This window comes from Penicillium chrysogenum (assembly GCF_028827035.1).
Source record: "Penicillium chrysogenum strain IBT 35668 chromosome Unknown utg000004l_segment0_segment0, whole genome shotgun sequence".
NCBI lineage: Eukaryota > Fungi > Ascomycota > Eurotiomycetes > Eurotiales > Aspergillaceae > Penicillium > Penicillium chrysogenum.
In genome coordinates this window covers 3,660,382-3,683,255 of record NW_026622752.1, presented here as the reverse complement: position 1 = coordinate 3,683,255, position 22,874 = coordinate 3,660,382, and the positions used below count along the sequence as shown (strand labels likewise).

Genomic DNA, 22,874 nt, shown 5'->3' with positions numbered 1-22,874 from the left:
AAGAACATCCCGCTTCCCCTCCAACCTTCTTTCCCTCCTCTCTCCAACGGATTTTCTCAGCAAACATGGCTAATGGCACGGTTATCCGTGTGTTGTCCACTCTGGACCCCTCTACGCCGCACACATTTATCAACCCGAACAAAAAGATCCACGAGTCGCAAGATGTATCGACTTTCCTGACCTCCAAAGCCTACATTGATATCATGACGTGGGTGCTACAACTCAACCGGTCTATGTTTCCGCTGAAGGCGGCCGACAACACTATACAAACTTGGACACTCAACAGCGATGCGATACAATACTCCGCTCCGGTTCGACAATTGCAGCGACTTCTCTCGAAACTTGAAGACATAATACAGGAGGTCCCACCAGATACCGGCCCGCGGAGGTTTGGAAATATCAGCTTTCGGAGATGGACTGAGGTGGTCGAAAGTCGCGCATCCGACCTGCTGAAGGATTGCCTACCAGCTGACCTCTTGAACCGGGGATCACCGGATGAGGGCGCAACAGCGGGGACGGAGTTGAAATCATATTTCTTGGGCAGCTGGGGAAGTGGTCAGCGGTTGGACTATGGTACGGGTCATGAGCTGAGCTTTCTGGCCTTCCTGGGCGGAATATGGAAACTGAACGGGTTCCCGAAGACCGATCCAGGCGTGGAGGAACGAGCAATCGTGGTCGGGGTGATCCATCCGTGCGTCCATCAAGAATCTCTTACGCCGGATATGCTTCGTCCCTTACTGACTGTTGTCACCTAGATATCTGGAGCTTGTCAGACTACTCATTAAGACATACAACCTTGAGCCTGCTGGTTCCCACGGTGTCTGGGGCCTTGATGATCACTCATTCGTCCCTTATATCTTTGGATCTGCACAATTATCGCCTGCAATCAATGATAATGACCTGACTCCCGAGGAAGGCTCGCTTCTCAATGCACCTGACCCGGCTGGGGTCGCCAATGCTAAGGTTGTTGAAAGAGAACGCCAAACTAATCTATATTTCTCCGCTATCGGGTTCATTTATGATGTGAAGAGAGGCCCATTCTGGGAGCACAGCCCCATGTTGTTCGATATTTCTGGCATTCGAGCTGGCTGGGGCAAGATCAATAAGGTCCGCACTCTTTCTATCCGGTGAGGATGTTCGCGCTGACGGTTCACTACAGGGGATGATCAAAATGTACAACGCGGAGGTTCTCTCGAAATTCCCTGTGGTACAGCACTTCCCTTTCGGGTCTCTGTTCAGCTGGGACCGTGATCCAAATGCGCCTCTGCCCCCTTCCACTGTTCATACAACATCTGGTCCTCAGGCACGTCCTGTTGCGCCAGATTCTGGCCACCCTTCTGTTGCCGCTACCCGTCCTATGCCTGGGGCTGGGACCCAGGCTCCCTGGGCTAAGCCCGGGGCAAGCACGCAGGCTGTTCCGTCGATGGGCTCGACAGCAGCCCCATGGGCCGGTGCGAGAAGAGAGGGGGTCCCAGGCTCAACGCCTAGCGGCGCTACCAGAGTTCCTTCTGCTCTTCAAGATACTTCAAGCATGCGCCCCGGCCCCATAGCACCCACCAGAGCACCTTGGTCTGCACAACTCCAGTCTTCGCCTTCACAGGATGGTAATGCGGATGTGCATACCAAGGCTCCCTGGGCAAAATGACAATGAAGAAGAATATGAAATACGTAATACGAATATCAATCCATGGATGTGCACTGTTGCGCTCTTGTAACAACTAGTTCCTGTGTCAATCGCAGATACTCATCAACTCGCACTTGACCCGTGGACCCTGCCGGTGCATTAGTAATCTTGGATCAATCTCGCCAGGACGATGGCTCTGGGGACCCGTTGGACTCCTTGGTCTATTTTAGTAGCCTCGGTTCCACATCACACACTTCGCAGGGCTGGCAACGCAAGCATCTCGCCCCCAGAATTCGTGGTTATTCGTGGATCGGCCAATACCGGACCGAATGTGTTGACTGGACGAATCACGGCGATAGTTGCTGGTCCACTGCCAAGGAAAATCGGGCCGGAGGCCCACCAAATGCCAAGCCCTCGGGACGCTGCCTGATGCCCATTTGGGGCGAATTGGTTATAATTTTCACTTGTTACACTGAGTCGAGATAGTCAGGTTAGAAACACGGTCCGACATCGTAGGCTACCACATCATGAATTGCCCCTCTCGGACTGACGACACTTTGCTGCATGATGGGTGGAATCAGAACCCGCGCTTCCTTTCTCCCGACCTGACTACCCGCCAAGACCTCAATGGCATCTCAAACACCCGCGAGAAGAAAGATGATGAGCCTGGCCCAGGAACTTTGCGTGGAAGCTCTAATTGGAAGGACATTCCTTCACTGGAGGAAAAGGATGCAGGGAATTGCCTTGGCACGGGGTGCGAGGCGTCCCTGACAAAGTCAGGTATGAACATCAAGCGTATACTATAAGCAATAACCTTCTAACGAGTGAACAGGACGCCTCGCTCCCCAAAGTACTAATATTGGAACCGGTCACAAAGGACTAGATCCAGATAACAATGTTTTCCCATCATATCAGAGTATCAAGGATTGGGCATTGTGGCTGCTCTCCGTGCTTCTTGTCTCGGCAGTCATTTCCTTCGACAGTCTGAAGCGGTATTTCACACCTAAACAGCCCCTCGTACTGGAAGCACCTGCTACGCAACAGTACACGGAGCCAGTCAAACGATCAAGTTGTGCCCAGGGAGGTACCCGCGGGGCATACGACCTGCCTCTGCACGTTGCGGCCCTCTTCATCATCCTGGCCACTTCGAGCATTGCGTGCGCATTCCCCATCCTCGCAACTAGATTCCCGCGAATGCATATCCCACCTGCATTCCTTTTTTTCGTCACCCATTTTGGAACCGGTGTCCTCATCGCAACAGCATTTGTGCATCTCCTTCCGACGGCGTTTACTTCGCTGGGAGACCCATGTCTATCTGATTTCTGGACAAAGGACTATCCGGCCATGCCAGGCGCCATTGCGCTTGGTGGTATTTTTCTCGTTACTGTCATTGAAATGGTATTCAGTCCAGCCCAGAGTATCTGCCGTGGAGGAAACAAGGTCCCAGCCGAAAGGCCAGCTTCGTGCCCTGCGGATGCGACTCCAGCCCCGGTTGCGACACTTGATGTCCCTAGATATCCCGATCATACTAGAGTGCCCAGCTCGCAGTCTGCTGGAATGGATGGCCGGCATTTGCGAGATATGGGTCCGCTAATTGGAAGGTCCGCGAGCATAAGCCGAGCAATCAATCGTATGGGAGAAGGCACTGAAGATGTAGTTCGAGTTGCGTCTGCATCCGATGTTCGAACTCACCATGAGAAGGATAACGGGGCTATCCAGACAGACGTGGAGCGTGATGACGATACCTTCGGCTTAACCCCTGAGCAGAAGCAGAAGAAAGAAACCATGCAGGTCTACCTTCTTGAGATGGGCATTCTATTCCACAGTGTGTTTATCGGCATGTCACTCAGTGTATCTGTTGGCAGTGAATTCGTGATTTTGCTGATTGCCATTGTATTCCATCGTAAGTTCTCCATATCCGTCTGCTTGATCGGAGCAGTGCATTTGACTAAATCAAACACAGAAACATTTGAAGGCCTGGCTCTTGGATCCCGCATTGCCTCACTTCCCTGGTCAGAAAAGCAAATCCAGCCATGGATCATGTCCCTTGCGTATGGATGCACGTAGGTTGATTCTCCACTCACTCCAGACTCGACGATTCTGACAAAGGTCTAGAACCCCAATCGGGCAGGCCATTGGCCTCGCAACCCATACACTCTACAGCCCAGACTCGGAGGTTGGTCTACTCGTTGTTGGTGTCATGAATGCCATGTCAGCTGGACTTCTGATTTTCGCCTCGCTGGTGGAGTTGATGTCGGAAGACTTCCTCAGTGACGAGAGTTGGCGCATTCTCCGCGGGAAGAGAAGGGTCTATGCCTGTATCCTGGTGTTTTTGGGTGCTTTCTGCATGAGCATCGTTGGCGCCTGGGCGTAAACTCTCCGGGTGCCGATGCACTGGGATATTTGATCTGTCACAGGCTGGACAGTCGGATTCCTTTGTCAATAGAATCAATAGAATAACAACCGGTCTACTGCCGGTTGTAAGCCTGTATGTAGAACGTTGGTCAGTGGTATTATTATACTTGGCTTGTCAGCTAGTATCACAAGTGTAACTGATGAAGCGCCACTTAGACAAGACTTTTTCTAAATCTCTATATTTCCTATCAAACCTGTTTGCCATGTCCTCGGACTTTACATCAATCAAAAGGACAAGTCGGCCATCTACTGCCTAAGAGCACGCACCGGGAAGAATTAGGACACCTGTTGAGACAGGCCACTGGTTTTTGTCTCGTATGTATATAGCAAGAAGAGCATACACGCGGACAGAGCAGGTTGCAGGGTTGGGTGTAACCACCAGTGTCAAGTTCGTGCGAATGCCATGAGTGACGTGTTCAGTAGAAGATAACCAAAAGCAACATAATTATCCTAATAATGTTAGAATAATCATGTTAGATAGAGTTGTTACCGCTACTCGGGCACGAGCTGAGGGAAGAGAGGCAAGAGAAGGAAGAGACTCTAATAGTGTGGCCTAATATAGGAAAGGAGCAAAAAAGAAATCCGTACCCCAACTACTCCTGGCGAGGATCGAAACCCTGACCAGTTTCACCATTGACTGAGCTTCCCAATGCGGTATCACCCGGGCTCATTGTTCTACCCAGCAATCAGATGACCTCGTGTCTCTCACCCACTCGGCCACCCAGGGAGGATTTTGCCAGACTACCTTGGACTATAATCAAATAGACCACCTGGGACTCATATAAACAAGCTATCCATTACCTAGCATTCACTATTCACCACCTGCTCCACCGGGCCCTGCTCTCTCGTCCTCGTCCATATTCCTCTTCATTGTAGGTATCAAATACACCATCTAGAAACCATTGAAACAAGCTATCCATTGCCTAGCATTCACTAATTACCACTTACCCCACCGGCCCCTCCTCTCTCGTTCATATTGCTCTTCATTGTATCCCTCCCATTCATCACGCAGATCACTGGCTGTCCGGACAAAACTGTCGATCCGTTACCCTCGGAAATGGAGCTCCCCACAGCAGTCGATCATTCCAACAATATCACCATCGCCCAAAAACTCAATCCAACCTTCCTGGTAATCTTCAAAGCTCATTTCACCCTCACCGGTCTCCCGTCCACGCCACTTAAACGGAACTCTGTCAAAGGAAGCCCTCATAGGTCGTTCCGGAATCCACAGTACACCCTCAAACGCCCCGAACTCGTATGCCCCCCACATCTCGTTTCCGTTAAGGCGGAGAGATAAAGTGATCCCTTAGTACGGCATAGCGTCCGGCCAGCCGTTTTCGATATCGGAGGAACGAACTTTGTACGTCCCATTGAGTAGACCCAGGGTGTTTTTCAGGGTTCTGGGTGGAGATGGTGGGTCTGAGGACTCGCCGTCATAGTCAATGTCCATCTGGTCGTCTAAAGCATCATAAGGATGTTCTCCGTCCTGATCAGGCAAGTTAGAATGACATAATTTGCGTCTGTAAATGAGGGGGAAGATATCTACCATTCTGCAGGCAAATTCGTACGATGGAGGCGCATCCTCATACTCAGGCTGCTCAGACCATCCGCTCGGCTCGGGGTGGCTATTCGTGGGCACATCTGTGTCACGTTGTGCCTTTTTGGCATACACGCGGCGTTTGGCGGTCTGTAGTTTATTGGGTGTTTCCTCGTCATTCGAGGTCCTCTTTCTCTTGGCTGGCGTGGCTTTGGCGGTAGCGGCCTTGGGTGCCGTGGCCTTCTTGGGAGCTGCCTTAGGCGTAGCAGGCTTGGCAGCAGCAGTTTTAGCAGCCGCTTTAACCGCAGCAGGTTTGGCCGCGGCTTTAGGGACAGCCTTGGTCGTAGTAGGTTTGACCGCAGGCTTTGCCGCTGCAGTTTTAGCCGCAGTGGCTTTGGGGGCGACGTTGGACGCGGTATCTTTCTTGGAGGCAGCAGCCTTGGTCGCTGCAGGTTTGGCCGCGGTTTTGGATGCAGTGGTCTTGCTCTCTGTGGATTTGGACGCAACAGTCTTAGAAACTGTGACAGTCTTGGTGGTGACAGTTTTCGTCGTTGTGGTCTTGGTATTGGTCTGAGGTTGTTCTTCCGAATCTTGCTTCTTCCATTCCTTCTTCAGATTCTTTTCGATCTGTAGGCTCTCCTTGGGTACAGTCAGGCTCCCGTCTTACACAGCTTTCAAGAGCCTCATCTTAGCAGTCGCCTTGACCTTTGACGGTGGAAGGCCATAGTGAAGGAGCTGTGGCTTCATACCAATGGCCTGGGTGGTCTGGTGTGCTCTTGTCTGTAGTCGAGGTATCGTAAAGGGCTTTTATCTCGGCTGGTGCTGCACGGCGGTGGACCTGTCCTCCCGACGCGGCGACATAGAATGTGTCGACATTGAAGGAGAATTGACCGTGGGTGACAGGCGCCATGGTGGGTTTGTTGTGTCAAAAGGGTGAAGATACGGGGTAAAAGATAGGGGATCGGAGATTGGGAGATGTGGAGCCACGACCCCACTTGGATCTATCTCATCTTCGGCCCTCGATACTTTATTTCTTCCGTCTCTTTTTTTCTGGCCTCCTTCAAGGGCGTGGGCAACTTCCAGCACATGTACTTTGTGTATTTTTGGGCTCGTTTAGGTATATACAGTCAACGATATATGCATAAAATTTGGGTATCATTTACGAAAAGTCCACAGGGGGAAGGTCTCTCTGCTCCAGAGCGACCTGAATACTGTACTGCATGGTCTCTATAGCCTCTTTCCAGCTTATGGTTCCCTCTGGTCGAGATCCTGGTGGCTCTTTAGACACCTGCTGCTGCGAATGATCATCGACCAACCACATCAACCAGCTGACCACTGACACAGCTTTGTCCACATCCTTCTCTTGCATAGTCACACTGGACAGATATTTACATAACGAAGTAACATCTTCGCTATACGGGCCATCAGCTGCAAAGGCTTCATGCCATGAGCCAACAGCATCTCGCAAATCTGGCAATTGGGACAGCCGCTGTGATGTAAATACGGGACGCTTGGGGAGAGGGGGTAGAGGTAGAGGTTTCTCTACAGTGATTGGTGCAGGAGGGGCCTCCTGTGCCCGAGATGGAGGTCTTTGTGCAGGTTCAGGAGCTCGCGATTGCTGCTGCATGCGGGAGCGTCTTTGTTCTTCAAGGAGTTCTTGTCTGATATCTTCAGGTAGAGCAGCGAGGAATTCCGCTGAAGCTTCGGCTGGCTCTTCAATGTTTGGTGACGATTGTCTAGACAACGCCTCTTCATCCAAACTAGCAGATACGGCCGCCGGGCGTGGAAGAGCAAACCCAAAGTTTGATTGGCTCAGAGGCTTGGGCTTAGGTTTGTTCGCAATCGTTGCCGACTTGGGTGGGCGGCCACGCCTCTTTTTCGGTGGTGAGAGCGGCCTTCTCAGCTTTAGAGAGCTAGATGTTGATGGGCGCGACTCTGGTACTGCCGGCGCGTGCGGCGGGTTAGTGGCTGGGCTGTTGTAATATCCCAATACTTCTTGCCGGACATCTTCAGGCAACGCCGCCAATGCATCTGGGTCCAGTTGGGACTGCGGGGGAAGGTCTGCTTGGGTAGGCCGTCGTGCTTCACGTGGGGGAGGACAAGGAGACCCAGAGCGAGAATCCTGGCGCGGCTTTCCCTGTGCAACAAGTCTTGATCTGATATCCGTAGGCAGTTCAGCAAGGATTTGGGGGTCTGCTTGAGTGGGCATAATAAATTGGGACCCCGAAATATTGAGCGGCTTGTGAGCACTATCGCTGAGTACTGGATCCGCCTGAATACGAACAGAGTCACCTTTCTGCGGACTCTCCAGCTCGTCGGGATCTGCATCTGGAATTATTTTCTTGTGAGATGGAGACTTCTGAAAGTTTAGTTGTCGCTGGCTGCTCTCGGGGCCTGAAAGGCCAGGCTTGATTGGTTCAAGTTTGGTCATTTGCACCCCCCAGACCTCTCAGGTCTCCAGGTGAAAAGTTGAAACTTTTCAACATCGATATTGCTTCTTTCCCAATGGTTTCTGCTACATTGGTCGCAACGCCGAGAGCAACGCTCTTGTTGAATGTATCACACTTCCCATGGCCGAGATGCTTGACCGGCTCCAATGGAGCGTCCATCGATCGACGCATGACCTTTAGGGTGAGCTGTTTCCCCTTCACCAGATTTTCCGTCAATCTTCGATTCAGCTCCTCGCACAGAGAACGCACAAAGTCATCCGCTTGGTCCTGATTGACAAATCGAATTCCCCAGTTAACCTCAGCAGAAACGGATTTCCTCATGGTTTGGTCGCCAACTTCTGTTCGGTCGATTCCGCGAGCGTATTCCCACAATTTAATTCCAGTTTTGGGTCCCAGGTGAGATATCAGTCTTTCTTTCGAGAGATCCCTGATGTCTTTGACAAACTTCACATTCAGCTCTTCGAGTTTAATTGCCATGCTATTGCCCACTCCAGGAAGATCACAAACAGTGAGATCTCCAATAAAGTCCAGAACAGCATCTGGCTTTAATTGAAATTGTCCAGCAGGTTTGGCTCTCCTAAGGGACACTTTTGCGAGCAGAATATTGTTGCCAATTCCGACGGAGACAGCGCATCCGGTCTTCTTTTTGATGGAATCGCGTAAATCTTGGGCAATTTCATCCGCTTTGGCTTGCTCACGATATATCGATCCTTCTGAGATAGCCTTCCCATCTGAACCACCAGCTTCCAAACATAAATTTGTAATATCAATCAAAGCCTCATCGATACTGACACTCTGCACGGTACCATCAATAGCAAGTATCGAGGAGTAGAACTTGCGACTTGCATCTTCATAGGCGGGGAAATCATAAGGCAGGACTTTGAGATCTGGGCATAACTGCAAAGCACCTTTCATCCACATCCCATTCTTGACGCCTCGAGCACGTGCAGGATAATTGCAACTAGCAATCTCGGAGCCTGATCCAGGGCCATGGGCAATAGCAACCGGCTTGTCTTGAAGCTCGGGGTGATTTAGAACTGAGACAGCTGCAAAGAATGAGTCGAAATCCACATGCAGAATGTACCGTCGTGATCCAGGCGCGGGTTTCTTTTTCGATCTCTGAGACTGCGCATTCTCCTTCGTTGCCACCTGCAGTTGGGCTTTCAACTCCGCCTTCCACGTTGACAGATGATGGAGGCGCGACTCCCTATAAAACTGCTGCAAGAATTCCGGGTTGGCAGCAGAGGACTTCTGCATCCTTGGGTCAGAAAGGAGCCGTGCGTTGTATTCTTCAGAAGTTAAAACGGGGTTTGTTGCACTTGTTTGGTCGAGGAGCGAGGTTGGTCCGAGATCAACCAATGGATCTGGTGAAATGGGCACCTGATCGGAATTGGGAATTTGCTGTGGCATTGTAGTTTGTGCTACATCACTGGCTGGTGTCTCTTGTTGATGCTGAGGGCCGTGGGCTTCATCCTCTTTCTCCATAGTGAAGCTAGGGAAGTCACCATAATCTGACTGGGATGCCTGGCTCGGCATGGTTGGTGTGACCATCGGTGGGGTTTTCGACCGCATAGACGGGGTCACAGGCTTTGATGGAGAGCCGAGACGCTCTTTATTTCTGCTCATATCTCGGAGCTGAGAGCTATACCAGCTGGATCTTGATTGGTCTTTGTAACCTAGGCGAGGGCTATTTGTCTGGCTGATGAACCGGCCATCATCAAATTTGAGCACTCGCTGTGCCTGGCCTTCATCGACTAATCTAAATTCATCCCATGGCAATAGACGTCCTGCTTCGATACTGTCTGTCACCCACGTAGGTTTCACTATGCGGTAGCGGCGGAACTCTTCACGTTTCTTGGGTGTCAGGGCACTGGCAATGATATGAGTGGCTGCGGTCTTGCCATCTAGGTATTGAAGAAAGCCACCCCCGTGGCTGACAATCAGACGGTGCAGGTCTTGCAGGGAAGGTTGAGTGTACCCATTGACATGGGCAACTACACCACGGAATATTGGCGGGCAATCATCAGTTGCTGCTCGAATTTCCGCATCAAGATTCTGCAGCTTCATTTTTTTCCGGCGCATGTAGTCTCCAAACCCGCCGAAGCTGGAGGCCTCGTACTCCTCTCCTTCTTCATCGTTGAAGTCGTCTAGACACGGTCAGATAACAGCGGAGACTGATATTTAAACTAAACGTACGATTTTCAATGCGTTTGCGCACTGCACTAGAGTTTATCTCATGACGGGAGCCCATCTTGGGCTACAACAACCATCATGACCGATAAGAAAGTATGAAGGCGAAAGAAATAACGATGCTGCCCTTTCGCGAAGCTCGGTAATCATCACGTGGACCCAAGCTTACAGAAGCGGTGACTCGTGGCAATACATCAGCGGTGAAAGATTCGCTGATCTCATTGATCGAGTTTTTTTTCTCCAATTTTTTGCCGCATCTGTTGCTTTGGTAGCATCTTTTCTTTTCTTTTCTTTTTTTCCTTTCCTTCATCCACATCCTTTTCCACGTGGTTCATTCTCTTTTTCGAACTCGAGCTTCTTTCATCTCCCTGAATTTGTTCTAATTATTCACAATGTCTGCTGTTCAGCCTGTCGCAGTCTATGCGCTCCGGGTTCCTCCCGGTGCCATGGTGCAAGCAGTCCCCAATGCTGCTGCTTCGGTTAGTCTTACTGTGATCATCAATTATTCAATAGCTTGTGCTGACATTGAATCTAGTTCCGCATCAGCATGGCTGCTATCGATCCCGATGAGGCCCCAGAGTTCGAGGATGAGCAGGACTCGAGCAAGCCTCCCCGCTCTACTCTGAAGATTGTTCGCGCTCCTCCCGGTCTTGGCCTCGGTGAGGATGATGAGGATGACGAGGACTACAGTGATGAGGATGAAGAGGACTCCGAGGAAGAGGAGGAGTCCAACGGCGGTCCTAGCGACAAGGAGAAGGCCCGTAAGCTCAAGGCAGCTGCTGCCCTCAAGGACCTCGAGGATGCCATGGACGAGGATGATGATGAGGAGGAGGAGAATGACGAGGACTTCGACCTGAAGGCTGCCATCTCCAAGCTCATTAAGGGTAAGGGCCCTGCCCTTGACGATGAGGATGACGAGTCCGAGGAGGGCCTGGAGCTCGATGAGAACGTTGTCTGCACCCTCAGCCCCAGCCAGGTAAGACCAATACCCTCTTGAGTTCTCACGATCCGTTGAATATCGACGTCTAATACCCCTATAGAACTACCAACAGCCTCTGGATATCACTGTCTGCGAGGGTGAGCCTGTGTTCTTCAAGGTCACTGGTAACCACACTGTTTTCCTAACTGGTAACTACGTCATTGGTCTCGATGAAAGCCACGACCACGACCATGACCACGATGATGAGGATGACGAGGATGACTACGACCTGTCTCCTGATGAGGATGAGCTCGACATGGATGACCTCATGGCCATGCAGGATGACGATGAGAGCGATGACCTTGATGATATGGAGGACCCTAGAGTCACCGAGGTTGAGAGCGAGGAGGAGGCTCCTAAGCTCGTTGAGGCTAAGAAGGGCAAGAACAAGCGCGCCGCTGAGGAGGAAGCCAGCCTCGATGATCTCATGGCTAAGGCCAACAAGGCCAAGTCTACCAAGGCTGAGGAGCCCGCCTTGACCAAGGCCCAGCAGAAGAAACTCAAGAAGAACAACGGCGATGCCGCCGCTGTTGAGCCTAAGGAGGCCAAGAAGGATGACAAGAAGGATGACAAGAAGGAGGCCAAGACCGACAAGAAGGTCCAGTTCGCCAAGAACCTCGAGCAGGGCCCTACCCCCTCCGGCGACAAGCCCACCGGCACTCTCGGCGTTAAGGAGGTCCGTGGAGTCAAGATTGACGACAAGAAGCTTGGAAAGGGTGTTGCTGCCAAGAGCGGCAACACTGTCGCTATGCGCTACATCGGCAAGCTCGAGGACGGCAAGGTTTTCGACTCCAACAAGAAGGGCAAGCCTTTCACCTTCAAGCTCGGAAAGGGCGAGGTCATCAAGGGTTGGGACATCGGTGTCGCCGGCATGGCTGTCGGTGGTGAGCGTCGCATCTCCATCCCTCCTTCTCTCGCATACGGCAAGAAGGCCCTCCCTGGTATCCCCGGCAACTCCAAGCTTATCTTCGACGTCAAGCTTCTCGAGATCAAGTAGACTGCTCGACATTGCCATCCGTCTTTTCATCGGGGTGTTTGAGGTGACCGGTTCGATTGCATCATTCCTGTGATATCCATTGCTGTCTCTTTTTTCAGTTCACTCCCCGCTGCATTTAACAGGGATGAGATGATCGCGAGGAATTTGTATCCCTGCATGGAAAAAGTGACCATTTATTGCTGTTTATTATATACTTTCTACTAGTTTCTTTATGAATTGATCATATGGTTGAGTCTTAATCTCTGTTTCAATGTAAAAAGTGGCTTTAACTTTTTCTATATAATATGAGCTATATGTACCTCGCCTCCTTGGCCTCCTTCCCCTTGCGTCACAACAAACTCTCTGATATGAAAACGCACACTTTAAATGGGAGAAATATGAGGAAATAAAACTGATGGCCATCTATTTTTGTCATGAAACGTGGTTCTTTGTTTCATATATGTAGTTTCGGGTGTTGTTCCCTTTGCCTTTTTGAGGCTATGGGGGCGATTTGGCGATCAACGTCATTGCCTCTTGCCGACCTCCAGAGCCTCTCAAGGCTCACTCACTCACTTAATCTCTCCAATCATTCTTTGTTCTAACATGTTGGCTTACCATCGCCTGTGATACATTACCCCCCAAATCTCCCCCAATCCCTTCCTGTTCTTTCTTGTCCAATAAATTATGGTCATCTACCCAACTGTGATCACTCTCCGCAGATAAGGCCATGCCTCGTGACTGTTCTGGCGCTTATCCATTCTATCAGCTTCAATCCTAACATTTGTGTTGTACAACATCTCTTAACTCTCTGATTACCAGTCTGTATTGCAACATGGATAACGGCGACCGCATGTTATGCCATGCCTGTGGCGGGGTTTGGATAAGGGATGGTGATTTAACGTGCCCACATTGTCAATCCGAGTTCACAGAAATAGTACAGCGCATGCTTTCTCTCTTGGTTTATTTAACTCTAACAATGCCTCTCACTCTAGATTGAAATTCCCCCAGAACCGCCTTCTGAAGGTTCACCCTCACACCGTGCCGACTCCTCGTCGCCTCCGCGCGTCAACCCGTGGGTAGACCACAATCCATGGGAACGAGAACCACAAGAATCACAAGAACGGCAAAGCCCTGGGTTTCTTGGAAGCGGCGCTTCGCCATTCTCCTCCGTGCACACATATCGATCGCCCAACGGCCGTTTCTCCTTCAGCAGTGCGACACTTGATGCTGGGATGCCTTCTGGTCAGCGCAACAATGGCCCGAACCCTATGGTTCCGATGATGATCCAAAGCTTTGACACTCTTTTGCAAAGTTTAATGGAGCCAAACCCTCGTGGATACAGGGGATTTGGAGACGACCCCTTCCATCCTCAATCTTCTACGTCACCCGACTGGCTCGAGGACGACCACCTCACGGGCGGTCACCCAGGCCTATCTCCCCGCAATGGAGATGCGCCGCAGCGTATCAACATAAATGAGTATGTAATGACTCTATCTGTTGTGACTGTTAGCGGACTAATCAGGTTCTAGGATCATGGATGCCGTTCGCGCTGACATTGGGGTACAAACTATGCGACGTGCACGTGGAAATCGTGGCCCGGCAAGTCCACATGCTCTTTCAATATTGTCTGCCATTCTCAATATGACTCGAAGCGGGGATGCAGTATATTCACAGGAGGAGCTTGACCAAGTCATCACACAACTGGTTGAGAATACTGGAGGGACAAGCACTGCGGCACCGCCAGCATCAGATGCTGCTATCCACGCTTTACCGAAGAAAAAGGTTAATGAGGAGATGATGGGATCTGAAGGAAAGGCAGTGTGCTCAATTTGCATGGATAACGTTGAACTCGGTTTGGAAGTCACTGTGTTACCATGCACGCATTGGTTTCATTTCAACTGCATCCATGCATGGCTGACCCAACATGACACTTGTCCGCATTGCCGGCGCAGCATCAATGCAAACACAGGGTAAGTCTACATGAGCTGTACGCACGAACCGAGAAGTCTCAGCTAACGGTATATTCCACAGAGCCGGAGAAGGCACCTCTGAGAATCCGGTGGTGATCCAGGATAGTCCTGAGCAGCCGAGATCCGACCGGCGTCACAGTTCTTCTCGCACTATGCGCAGCGGTCGATCCTCGTTATCTTCGTTTCAGTCTCGACTCTCCCCGCGGATTTCACCGCGCCGGTCCCCTACGCCGGAGGGAGGGGAGTCTAGCAACCGACGGTCTAGCCGGGGTGAAAGTAGCAACGGAGGGGGAATTGCCAATTGGTTTGCGAACCGGTTTGGAAACAGCTCATGACAGGAATCCACATATCAGTCATCATTTGCACGCAGCGTGCCTCTTTTCCCCTTGGCTTTCGGGATGTGTTTCACTCATCCTTCATCTGTCAGTTTTAGCGATTCGGCAGGTACGATGCCTTCTCTTTTCTTATCGATTTTTTCTATTCCTTCATACCCCTTTCCTGAGTACTTTCACTCCGTGCCCGGTGAATCGAGACATGTCTGGTCTTTTGCGGAGAGCCTGTTTTGTAAAGCTGTTCCTTCCTGCCCCATGTACATACTCATCTCACACATCCATTCTCATATGCCTTTGGGTCAGCCAGTGCGTATACCATAGAAAGATCCTACTTAGCGGATCGTGAATATTTGTTTTACCCTTGAAGATGGTCTAGAGCTGCAATGCTGGGGTCGGTCCTTGCATCACACATCCGTGATGTCGCTGTTCCGGTTTGTTTAAGATTCATAGGTGCCATATGAGCGTTTGGCTTGGGATTGTAGTCTAGCGGACACACCTATTACTATTAATTTTGGTGGTCGAGGAGTATGGAACGTCGTGACCTGTATCTACCCATGGACGTCCTTCATGGGTTCTCCCTGCCATAAGTATTTTTCTTTCATATATGATTAAACCTTGCTCTTCTTCATCCAATTGGGCTTGTGGTTTAGTGGTATAATACTCCCTTAGCATGGGAGTGGTCCGGGGTTCGATTCCCCGCGAGTCCAACTTTTTTGGTTTTTGCTTTACAACTTCTCGGAAGATACATGACTTTTCCTAAGTATATCTTATTTTGTTAAATTGAGCAGAAATTTGTTGTCAATTTCAAATATACCCTTTTTACCAAGGGTCGGGTGTTTTCCATCCATGGATGCCCTTAGTTTGCCTTTGTTACCTAGCCTAGGTATATATACTACTGTCTGCTTGAGCCTGACGGATTAGGACCTTGGTGATGATAAGGAAATCGTGTCTTTATTAGGTACTCATACAACTGAAGCAGACATACACATTCTATCTCCTGCTCGAACAATAGGAGGGTACTAGCTAACCATATGGTTGGCCAGGACCTCGGCCTGGGAATGTGACATCCAACATCCATGGTTTCCCTCACGGGCAAGTCTTCCTTTTTCCAATGAGTAGATGGTAAGCTAACGTGGTTCCTGGGTTTAGCCAGGTATTGTAGGACCAAAGTACACATATATATATTTATATGTATAAGACTTGGTAAGAGGCTCACATCATGGTGAATATATATATCCCCCATCCCTCTCCAAGTAGCACCTGAGCAATTACAGTCATGTCCAGAGAGAAAAGAAATTTAAATCAAAACGGTCAATTGGACGAAGGATTTCAGATTTTCAGCTATCATTTCACTTGACAGATACTTCATATTTGCCTTTTCTTGTGCTTTCATATTAGCGAAATAGAGTATTACCTCGGTGATATCCATATCATCTAAACCTCTATATCCACCTGGAGATTCCGCTATAGAAAAGCTAGAGCTAGAGCCTAAAGAAAGTAACTATAAGCATTTCATATGCTAGTTCCGAAACGGTACTCCTTTTCGGATTATTCGGGCAGAGGTTATAAGAAACAAGACCCAGCGCAAGAGGGATATGATTCAACCATTGACAGCCTTATTGGCACCCGGAAGTCCGTACTCATCTCTGAGATATAGACTGGGAGATAGCCGTTGATGTCACGGATTGGGCCTGCGTAAAATGTGTTTCAGCGCAAACTACTCGTCTCCTCGCCGTTTTCTTTTCCTTCCCCCCTCCGTGTCACGGAAGGAATGGTACCCCATACAGTTAAGTCTGCTGTAGGCGATGAAACCTGCATCGTGAAACAGACCACAGCGGCAACTGCCGTCGTATGATCTCGGGTTGGCTATAAAGTCCGGCATGCAGTAGTGAATGGTGAAATATCCCAAATTCTTTCAGGGTTAGTTAGACGTTGGCATACAAGGGTCAGATTTCCCGAACAGTGCGTTTGCGCCTGTCTTATCTTATAGTGTATAGTGATGTGCGTTAGCACCAATGGAATGCACCAATGACTCGCAGAGTACATTTCGTTTATACCCGAGACACTTCGTTTAGGGAAACCATGGCGAATGGCTTAAGAAATATGTTTCCCTAGGTAGGTATGTAGTAGTTCATTTACTCTGCCTTGTAGAAGTTCATGACTCCTTGCAGACTAGTATTGAAGACTAGGGCATTACCCCATCACATTGTATATTATACATGACAAGCCTCGCTGCGTCAAATTACGTACGTAAAGGTCCAAGTAGCTGGCCATTTTCAAAATTGGCGTATATGGCGTTGAAACCGGGGCGCTTGGAAGACAACGTGAGATTGACCATGCGGAGTCCAGGCATGTGATAACACGCTTCAAAGCAAAAAGCAATTATGGATTGTCTGGTTAAGATATTATTTCATTTAAAATACGACCAGTAAATTCAAAAGCCGTCCAATATCTCAGACACGCTTTGCTTTACCTGACAGAAGAACCCGATGGTCAAACCCGTTATTCGACGACTTCATGTCTCCGTCCCCACGAGGGCTGGCTTGTCAAGAACCACGATCGAAACGGATTGAGGAGTTTCTGCCGTCGAGCTGCTTTGCGTTCTTGCTTGTCGCGCTGCATGTCCATCCACACAGCTGGGGTGATGATGTGAGGTGGTGGTTGGGGGTAGTTAGCTTTCGGCGCTATCTCAGAACTGATCTTGTTCAAGTCTTCCTCAACCTTTGGTGTGTTTGTGACCGGTAATTCTGAAGTGGGCTTCTCGGCAGCTGCTGGGGGTGGCATGGGTGTATCGTCGAAGTACGTAGATGGACATGATATTGGGAACGCGACTGTACTTGGTCTGGTCTTTGAATGGGCCGTTATATGCTTAGGACATGAATGAGAACCCGAAAACGCAGGTGTGCCGTTGTTTTCGAGAGTCGGATCCGTGTGTGAGGATTGTATATGCTCCTCTGCCCACTCCGTCCCCATTGATAAGTCAAACCTCCTCCTCGTACTTGTTGTTCCTGACAGCGTAAAGTTTTCACAGAAGGTAGCATACGACTGATGAAGGCGTATATCTCTCGCTTCTTCCACGCTAAGAACAGCGCATTCCTCCTCGGTTTTTTCGTGGATACTGTTGTATATTTTAACCCCATGAGGCTGATGAGCGGGTGAGCATAAGTTGTGCAGATTGATATCTGTTGCATCGTTGAGGTCTTTGAGGTTCTTTTCGCTTAGCGCATGTTCTTGAACTCTGTCTCTGAGTATTGTTTGGGATATTCTCTTAGAAACCCTCCTTGTAAGTTGTGAGACTGTGTTTCTTCGACGGAGCGAATGTCGTGGTTGCTCTATCGAAGCTTGAGTAGAGAAGGTGTCACTGGAGGCGAAGGAAGCATTGTCATCGACAATGAGGACATTAGGCATTTTGAATAAATAGACTGGTATAAATGGCGAGGTTTGAGAGAAGAGGATAGAAGGTCTGGGATAAATAATTTATCGTAACGGTATTCAGTTTAGTTGAGCAGGGGTCGAATGAGGGTTGAAATTGCAATATCCCATATGTACAAGCAAAGTGAGCGGTGAATTCTCATGAAGTATATGGTACTTCGTACTTATTGCAAGTCGATTCGCAGGTATAAGAAGAAGAGGAAGAAGAAGAAGAAGAAGATCAGAAGGCCTAGATGCGTAAGACTGCGGTTCATACAGTCTCTAACATATGTATTGTCCAGGGGAATTTCCGTTACCTGTAATACTACTACCTTACTAGTGGTATGTGACTAACAGATGGAATGAGGCTTTTCAGCCCTCTTTCTTTGTTGTGGTTTAAAGGAAATTCCTGATTATGTCTATTAAAGTGGATATATTTCAATTAAGGCGGTTTGGCCGAGTGGTCTAAGGCGATTGACTAGAAATCAATTCCGTTCGCGGGCGCATGTTCGAATCATGCAGCCGTCGTTATACATATCCTTTTTGCTTCTCAAACATACACAAAGCGCATATACAATTTTGCTTCTCATATATACACAAAGAGCATGTGCCTTTCCTCGGTAATATATCTGCAAGACAAGTTCACAACTTTTCCTGTTATTGGGACCAGGTCTACCGCTAAGCAAGCCACCATGCACAGCGAAAGTGAGAGGACGTCAGCGGCACTTGGACCCGGGAAAAGATAATTACGCTGCTGGTGGTTATGGAAAAGTCATACTAATTCGATTGCCTATTCCTATATTGAACACACTATCGTCTATTTAGTAATTGCATTTGTCTGAAGACCTCTCAAGCATAATAAATGAGGTTGCAATCTAGTAAGACCTCAGACAAACCTTGGAACCTTGAAGGGACAGTGAGACATTCCAACACCCCCACCATTTGCCAACAACGGTGGCGCTATGTAGTACTCCGTACCTAGCAGTAGCCTAGTCTCGGACATCGTATCCAACGTTGAACTAGGCTCCTATTGGATATGGTGCACATGTGGCCCAGGATGTCTGTGCGGCTGAACGTATTCGATGCTGAGAGTCATTTGTCCACGGTGAATCCGGTCCAAGCCTCAAGAGTTTAATCGAAAAGGCCAGAAGACCCAATCGTATCATGAAGCTATGTTTATTTACAAAAGCCCGTTAAGGCAGGTATAGATGTATCGAAAGGCAATTAAAGTACACTCGTGTCACATTATCCAGACACGCCTTCGCGCCCGAGGCCCCAGCGACCAACCTCGCGCATAGCCTCATCGCCACCTTCAGCCAGTCGACCGTTGGTATTGGAGGGATTGCTGCTTCCCAGGACACCAGCCACACATTGCCAGCCATTGCGGCCACCACCCCAGCGGAGAACTTCGTTCTTGTATCGCTCGCCGGCGGCACGATCGGTTGCCGCCTGACCAGACTGGAACACGTCCTGCCAGAGTTTGTTTGCGATCGCGCGGTCAAAGATATAGCTGTAGTACGTGGCACCGTAGCCGTACAAGTGGCCGAAAAAGCCCTGCCAAGAGGTAGGCGGTTGGACATTGTCTGGGTCAGGCAGACTGGAATACTCAGAAAAGACTCGGTGATAGATGTCGGTGGAATCAATGCCAGCTGAGCTGATTTCGGCTGGAATTGAGTGATACGCCTGATCAACGAGCGCCATGAGGATCTGTGCTTCATTCTCGACGGCACCATAGATAGACCCGTGCGCAGTACGGTCTAGCTCCATGCTCTGCATCATGCTCTCAGACAGAGGCTCGTCGGTCTTCCAGTGTCGCGCGTAGAGGCGCAGCACCTCCGGGGCAGTCGCAAAGCTCTCCATCAACACAGAGGGCAGTTCGGCGAAGTCCGTGGCGCACCGAGTACCAGAGATAGATTGCAGAGGGGTTTGGCCTAGGATGGAATGGACAGCGTGGCCCATTTCGTGGAACAAGGTGCGAACACTCTGCTCACTCAAGAGAGTTGGCTGGCCGGTGCCATTGGCCTGAGGTTCCTGGAAATCACACACGAGGGCAATGGTTGGGAGTTGGCGCAGAGTGTTAGTTTGCGGATCTACACCAGTGGCCATGCCGTCATTCGGGTGCGCAGATTGGTTCATAGAGGCACACTCGGCGATCTCCTCTGGAGAGATTTCGCGCGAGCAGCGCAGAGTAAAGTGAGCCGGATTCGGGTGTTTGCTCGGCCGCGTAAACAAGTCACAGTAGACGACTGCAATGTGATTCTCCGATTCATCCACTACATCCAATCGACGAACGTCTGGATGCCAAGTCTCGCCGGGAGATGCTTCATGAGGGACTAGACGGACACCGTACAAGCGGTCAAAGAGTCGAGAGAGACCTTGCATCACCGTGCCCAAAGAAAAGAACTCGTTGATAACACCCATGTGACGAGAGCGCCGAGCTTGCGAATACGCTAGCACGCGCTTGTGAACATAGTATGCATGGTCCCAGGGCCGTAGGGCAGAGTCTCCCTTCAAGCCCTGCAGCTTGGACAGTTCTTCCCGGACTGGACCTTGGTTGCTTGACACAAGCGAAGTCAGGAAGTTTGATACTGCTTCGGGTGTCTTGGCCATTTTGTCGCTGAGAGTCATGTGCGCAAAGCTATTGTAGCCCGTAAGTTGTGCCAACTCTGCCCTCTTCGCTAGAAGTTCCTCCAATCTTTGGATTTGGCGCTTGCTGGATGTTCGGGTGGCGAGATAGATGTCTTTGCGAACTTCTTCATCATGCACCGAGCGTAGAGCAAGTCGAGGAACAATTCCCATAGTCGGAACTGGCGCTTTCTTATTCCATCGCTTGATTTTGGAGATAACCATAGGGTCCAATCCTTGGAGGCTGTTGGCACTGAAGACCACCTGGGACCTTGCAGGCTCCGCGCCGTTCATGAAATCGGAACCTAACTGGCTCACATCATTGGAGAGATTTACAAACCTCTGCCTCACATTTGGTGGCATATGAATTGCAGAGTTCGAAAAATCTTTGTTGAGGATTTGTGCCACAATCCGTTCTGCCTCGGTCCAGTACGATGTCACGTCGGGGTCGCTCAAGGCCTTATTGAGCTGCTCATGAAGCCCGGTCGTTGTGTTCAAAACATTCATATACTCAAACATTAGAGCCCACGCCTGCGTGGCTGCTTCTTGTATCCGCGGATCGGGGTGGATGGTTCGAATGAAGTCGGACAGATCGATGACGCGACACAGGAGATCGCTCAGCTGGTCGAGGTCTCGTGCTAGGGCCCTGTATTCTTCAACCGTCGAAGCAGCAAGTACCTTGGCTACAATAGCCTGGCATCTCTGTAGCGAGATATTTGCGAATGTCCTGAAGCCCTCAGGACTTGTCAGGTACTGGTTTTGGACCAATCCAGCTCGCCTTGGGACTGTGCTGGTGCGCTGCTGGGAGAACTCATTCCAGAACGGTTGGGAATCAAAAACGCGGCGCAGAGTATGGTCATCGGTCTTCTTCCTCGGTGCACTGTTATCTGCTGGAATGTACTCAAACGACGTTGACGGAGAAGATGCGGCACTCTCGAAGGCTCGAGATTGGGGCCGCAGTTGAAGGCATTTGCGACATGTCCATGTTCGTCGCCAAGGGCGAAGCATTGTAGATACTGTATCAAAAGCAGATTAAAACCATTGGAGACTATAAATTCGCAAATCCCCTATCGAAAGGAACATAGAGTCAAGGAGAACGGGCAATGACGGAGTTTTCTGGAGGTTCCGCCGAGCCGAAGAATTCCCGTCCTGCTCCAACACGACTTTGCTTCATCCTCACTACCAGCTACTCTCCCGTTCTCCTCCCCCACACCCTCAGGATGTCATTCCGGCCGATGTTGCACCAGGTATGACTTTTTATAATTGCGTCCTTTCGAGTTGGATGCAATTGATTCCCAAATGTTTTGTCCATGCTGACTCGTGACTAGCGGGCTGTGGCTCCGATCGCAGCCACTCTCCTCGCGGGAGGTATTGCTCTGTACCCCAAGAAGACTGCATTCGCAGAAGAGCCCCGAGACAATGTATGACCATATCTGTCCCCAGCTCTATTTAAAGTCTGAAAGGCTTGGTCTGACACACGACTGCTTCCCTAATATAGCGGAAACCTATCTACGATGACTTCCCAGCCGACATTCCTGAACCCTCCAAACCCTCTCAGCTTGCTGCGCCAGCCGCTCCTAAGTTGGTCTCCGCGCCAGCTGCGCAAGCAGCTCCCTCTTCGCCCACTCCGACAGACATCCTGACCGCTCAGGTCCGACAAGCTCGCCTCTTCCTCTACTCACACTCCCTTGCCGCAGAGCAGGGCTTCAACAACTTCCTGTCTCGGGCCCTCAACATCGAAAACTGCTTTACCAACACTGTTGCCTCGCTCGCACCTTCTGCCGAGTCCGGCGAGCGTCTTCTGCCCGGCGGTGTCTATGTTGTCGTGACCGCCATGGCCGGCTCGATTGTCTCGCGTAACCGTGGCATCTTCCTCCGCACTGCATCGCCGCTCGCCTTCGGTACTGCTGCCGCCTACGCCCTCCTGCCCGTGACGATGCGGAATGTCGGAGACTTGGTTTGGGAGTACGAGAAGAAGGTCCCTGCCGTTGCGGAGCAGCACGTGGCTATCCGTGAGCGTGCAGAGCACATCTGGTACACCGGCATTGCGCACAGCGGAATGGCGCGCCAGATGATGGAGGAGAAGATTGGTGACACCCGGAAGAAGTTGGAAGAGCTGGTGAGCAAGGGCCACTAAATATAGCCCGGCTGTTTGGGGCTATAGAGCGGATTTATTTGTTGCATATGTACGCTTAGAACTCGTAGATCCGAAGACATAACCGGATTGATTCCTTTTGTTCGAATCGTTCAGTCATAAAGTAGGCGATCTGACAAGCCTCTATCGGTGTACGCTTGCCATTAGGAACAGGAAGCTTGCGATGATCGACATTATTCGATTTCGTCATACTCTACATTAGAGTTGATT

General features: G+C 50.2%; 9 protein-coding genes across 9 annotated transcripts; 5 read left to right on the top strand and 4 right to left on the bottom strand.

Moving 5' to 3' along the window:
• Nucleotides 1-65: 65 nt before the first annotated feature.
• N7489_007352 (serine/threonine-protein phosphatase 2A activator) lies at nucleotides 66-1,645 on the top strand (the record flags this gene model as incomplete). Its single annotated transcript, XM_056713102.1, has 3 exons — nucleotides 66-691; nucleotides 756-1,107; nucleotides 1,160-1,645. The coding sequence occupies 3 exons, from the start codon at nucleotides 66-68 to the stop codon at nucleotides 1,643-1,645; spliced, it is 1,464 nt and encodes a 487-aa protein (XP_056566817.1).
• Nucleotides 1,646-2,151: 506 nt separating this feature from the next.
• zrfD (putative plasma membrane zinc ion transporter) lies at nucleotides 2,152-3,998 on the top strand (the record flags this gene model as incomplete). The annotated part of the gene is made up of 4 exons (XM_056713101.1): nucleotides 2,152-2,404; nucleotides 2,457-3,527; nucleotides 3,588-3,687; nucleotides 3,740-3,998. 4 exons carry the CDS (start codon nucleotides 2,152-2,154, stop codon nucleotides 3,996-3,998), a joined length of 1,683 nt encoding a protein of 560 aa, XP_056566816.1.
• Nucleotides 3,999-4,854: 856 nt separating this feature from the next.
• N7489_007350 (uncharacterized protein) lies at nucleotides 4,855-5,309 on the bottom strand (the record flags this gene model as incomplete). Its single annotated transcript, XM_056713100.1, is given in 3 exon segments — nucleotides 4,855-4,931; nucleotides 4,988-5,073; nucleotides 5,089-5,309. The coding sequence occupies 3 exon segments, from the start codon at nucleotides 5,307-5,309 to the stop codon at nucleotides 4,855-4,857; spliced, it is 384 nt and encodes a 127-aa protein (XP_056566815.1).
• Nucleotides 5,310-5,345: 36 nt separating this feature from the next.
• On the bottom strand, nucleotides 5,346-10,277 carry N7489_007349 (putative DNA damage repair protein Mus42; the record flags this gene model as incomplete). The annotated part of the gene is given in 6 exon segments (XM_056713099.1): nucleotides 5,346-5,525; nucleotides 5,586-6,231; nucleotides 6,244-6,351; nucleotides 6,740-7,970; nucleotides 8,014-10,173; nucleotides 10,223-10,277. The coding sequence occupies 6 exon segments, from the start codon at nucleotides 10,275-10,277 to the stop codon at nucleotides 5,346-5,348; spliced, it is 4,380 nt and encodes a 1,459-aa protein (XP_056566814.1).
• Nucleotides 10,278-10,608: 331 nt separating this feature from the next.
• N7489_007348 (uncharacterized protein) lies at nucleotides 10,609-12,192 on the top strand (the record flags this gene model as incomplete). Its single annotated transcript, XM_056713098.1, has 3 exons — nucleotides 10,609-10,695; nucleotides 10,752-11,192; nucleotides 11,257-12,192. The coding sequence occupies 3 exons, from the start codon at nucleotides 10,609-10,611 to the stop codon at nucleotides 12,190-12,192; spliced, it is 1,464 nt and encodes a 487-aa protein (XP_056566813.1).
• An 811-nt stretch (nucleotides 12,193-13,003) lies between these two features.
• On the top strand, nucleotides 13,004-14,476 carry N7489_007347 (putative RING finger domain protein; the record flags this gene model as incomplete). Its single annotated transcript, XM_056713097.1, has 4 exons — nucleotides 13,004-13,129; nucleotides 13,164-13,648; nucleotides 13,701-14,141; nucleotides 14,203-14,476. 4 exons carry the CDS (start codon nucleotides 13,004-13,006, stop codon nucleotides 14,474-14,476), a joined length of 1,326 nt encoding a protein of 441 aa, XP_056566812.1.
• Nucleotides 14,477-16,975: 2,499 nt separating this feature from the next.
• On the bottom strand, nucleotides 16,976-17,881 carry N7489_007346 (uncharacterized protein; the record flags this gene model as incomplete). Its single annotated transcript, XM_056713096.1, has 1 exon — nucleotides 16,976-17,881. The coding sequence occupies one exon, from the start codon at nucleotides 17,879-17,881 to the stop codon at nucleotides 16,976-16,978; it is 906 nt and encodes a 301-aa protein (XP_056566811.1).
• Nucleotides 17,882-19,129: 1,248 nt separating this feature from the next.
• N7489_007345 (mitochondrial intermediate peptidase) lies at nucleotides 19,130-21,517 on the bottom strand (the record flags this gene model as incomplete). Its single annotated transcript, XM_056713095.1, has 1 exon — nucleotides 19,130-21,517. One exon carries the CDS (start codon nucleotides 21,515-21,517, stop codon nucleotides 19,130-19,132), a length of 2,388 nt encoding a protein of 795 aa, XP_056566810.1.
• A 95-nt stretch (nucleotides 21,518-21,612) lies between these two features.
• Nucleotides 21,613-22,646, top strand: N7489_007344 (MICOS complex subunit MIC26/MIC27; the record flags this gene model as incomplete). Its single annotated transcript, XM_056713094.1, has 3 exons — nucleotides 21,613-21,756; nucleotides 21,838-21,930; nucleotides 22,008-22,646. The coding sequence occupies 3 exons, from the start codon at nucleotides 21,613-21,615 to the stop codon at nucleotides 22,644-22,646; spliced, it is 876 nt and encodes a 291-aa protein (XP_056566809.1).
• Nucleotides 22,647-22,874: the final 228 nt, after the last annotated feature.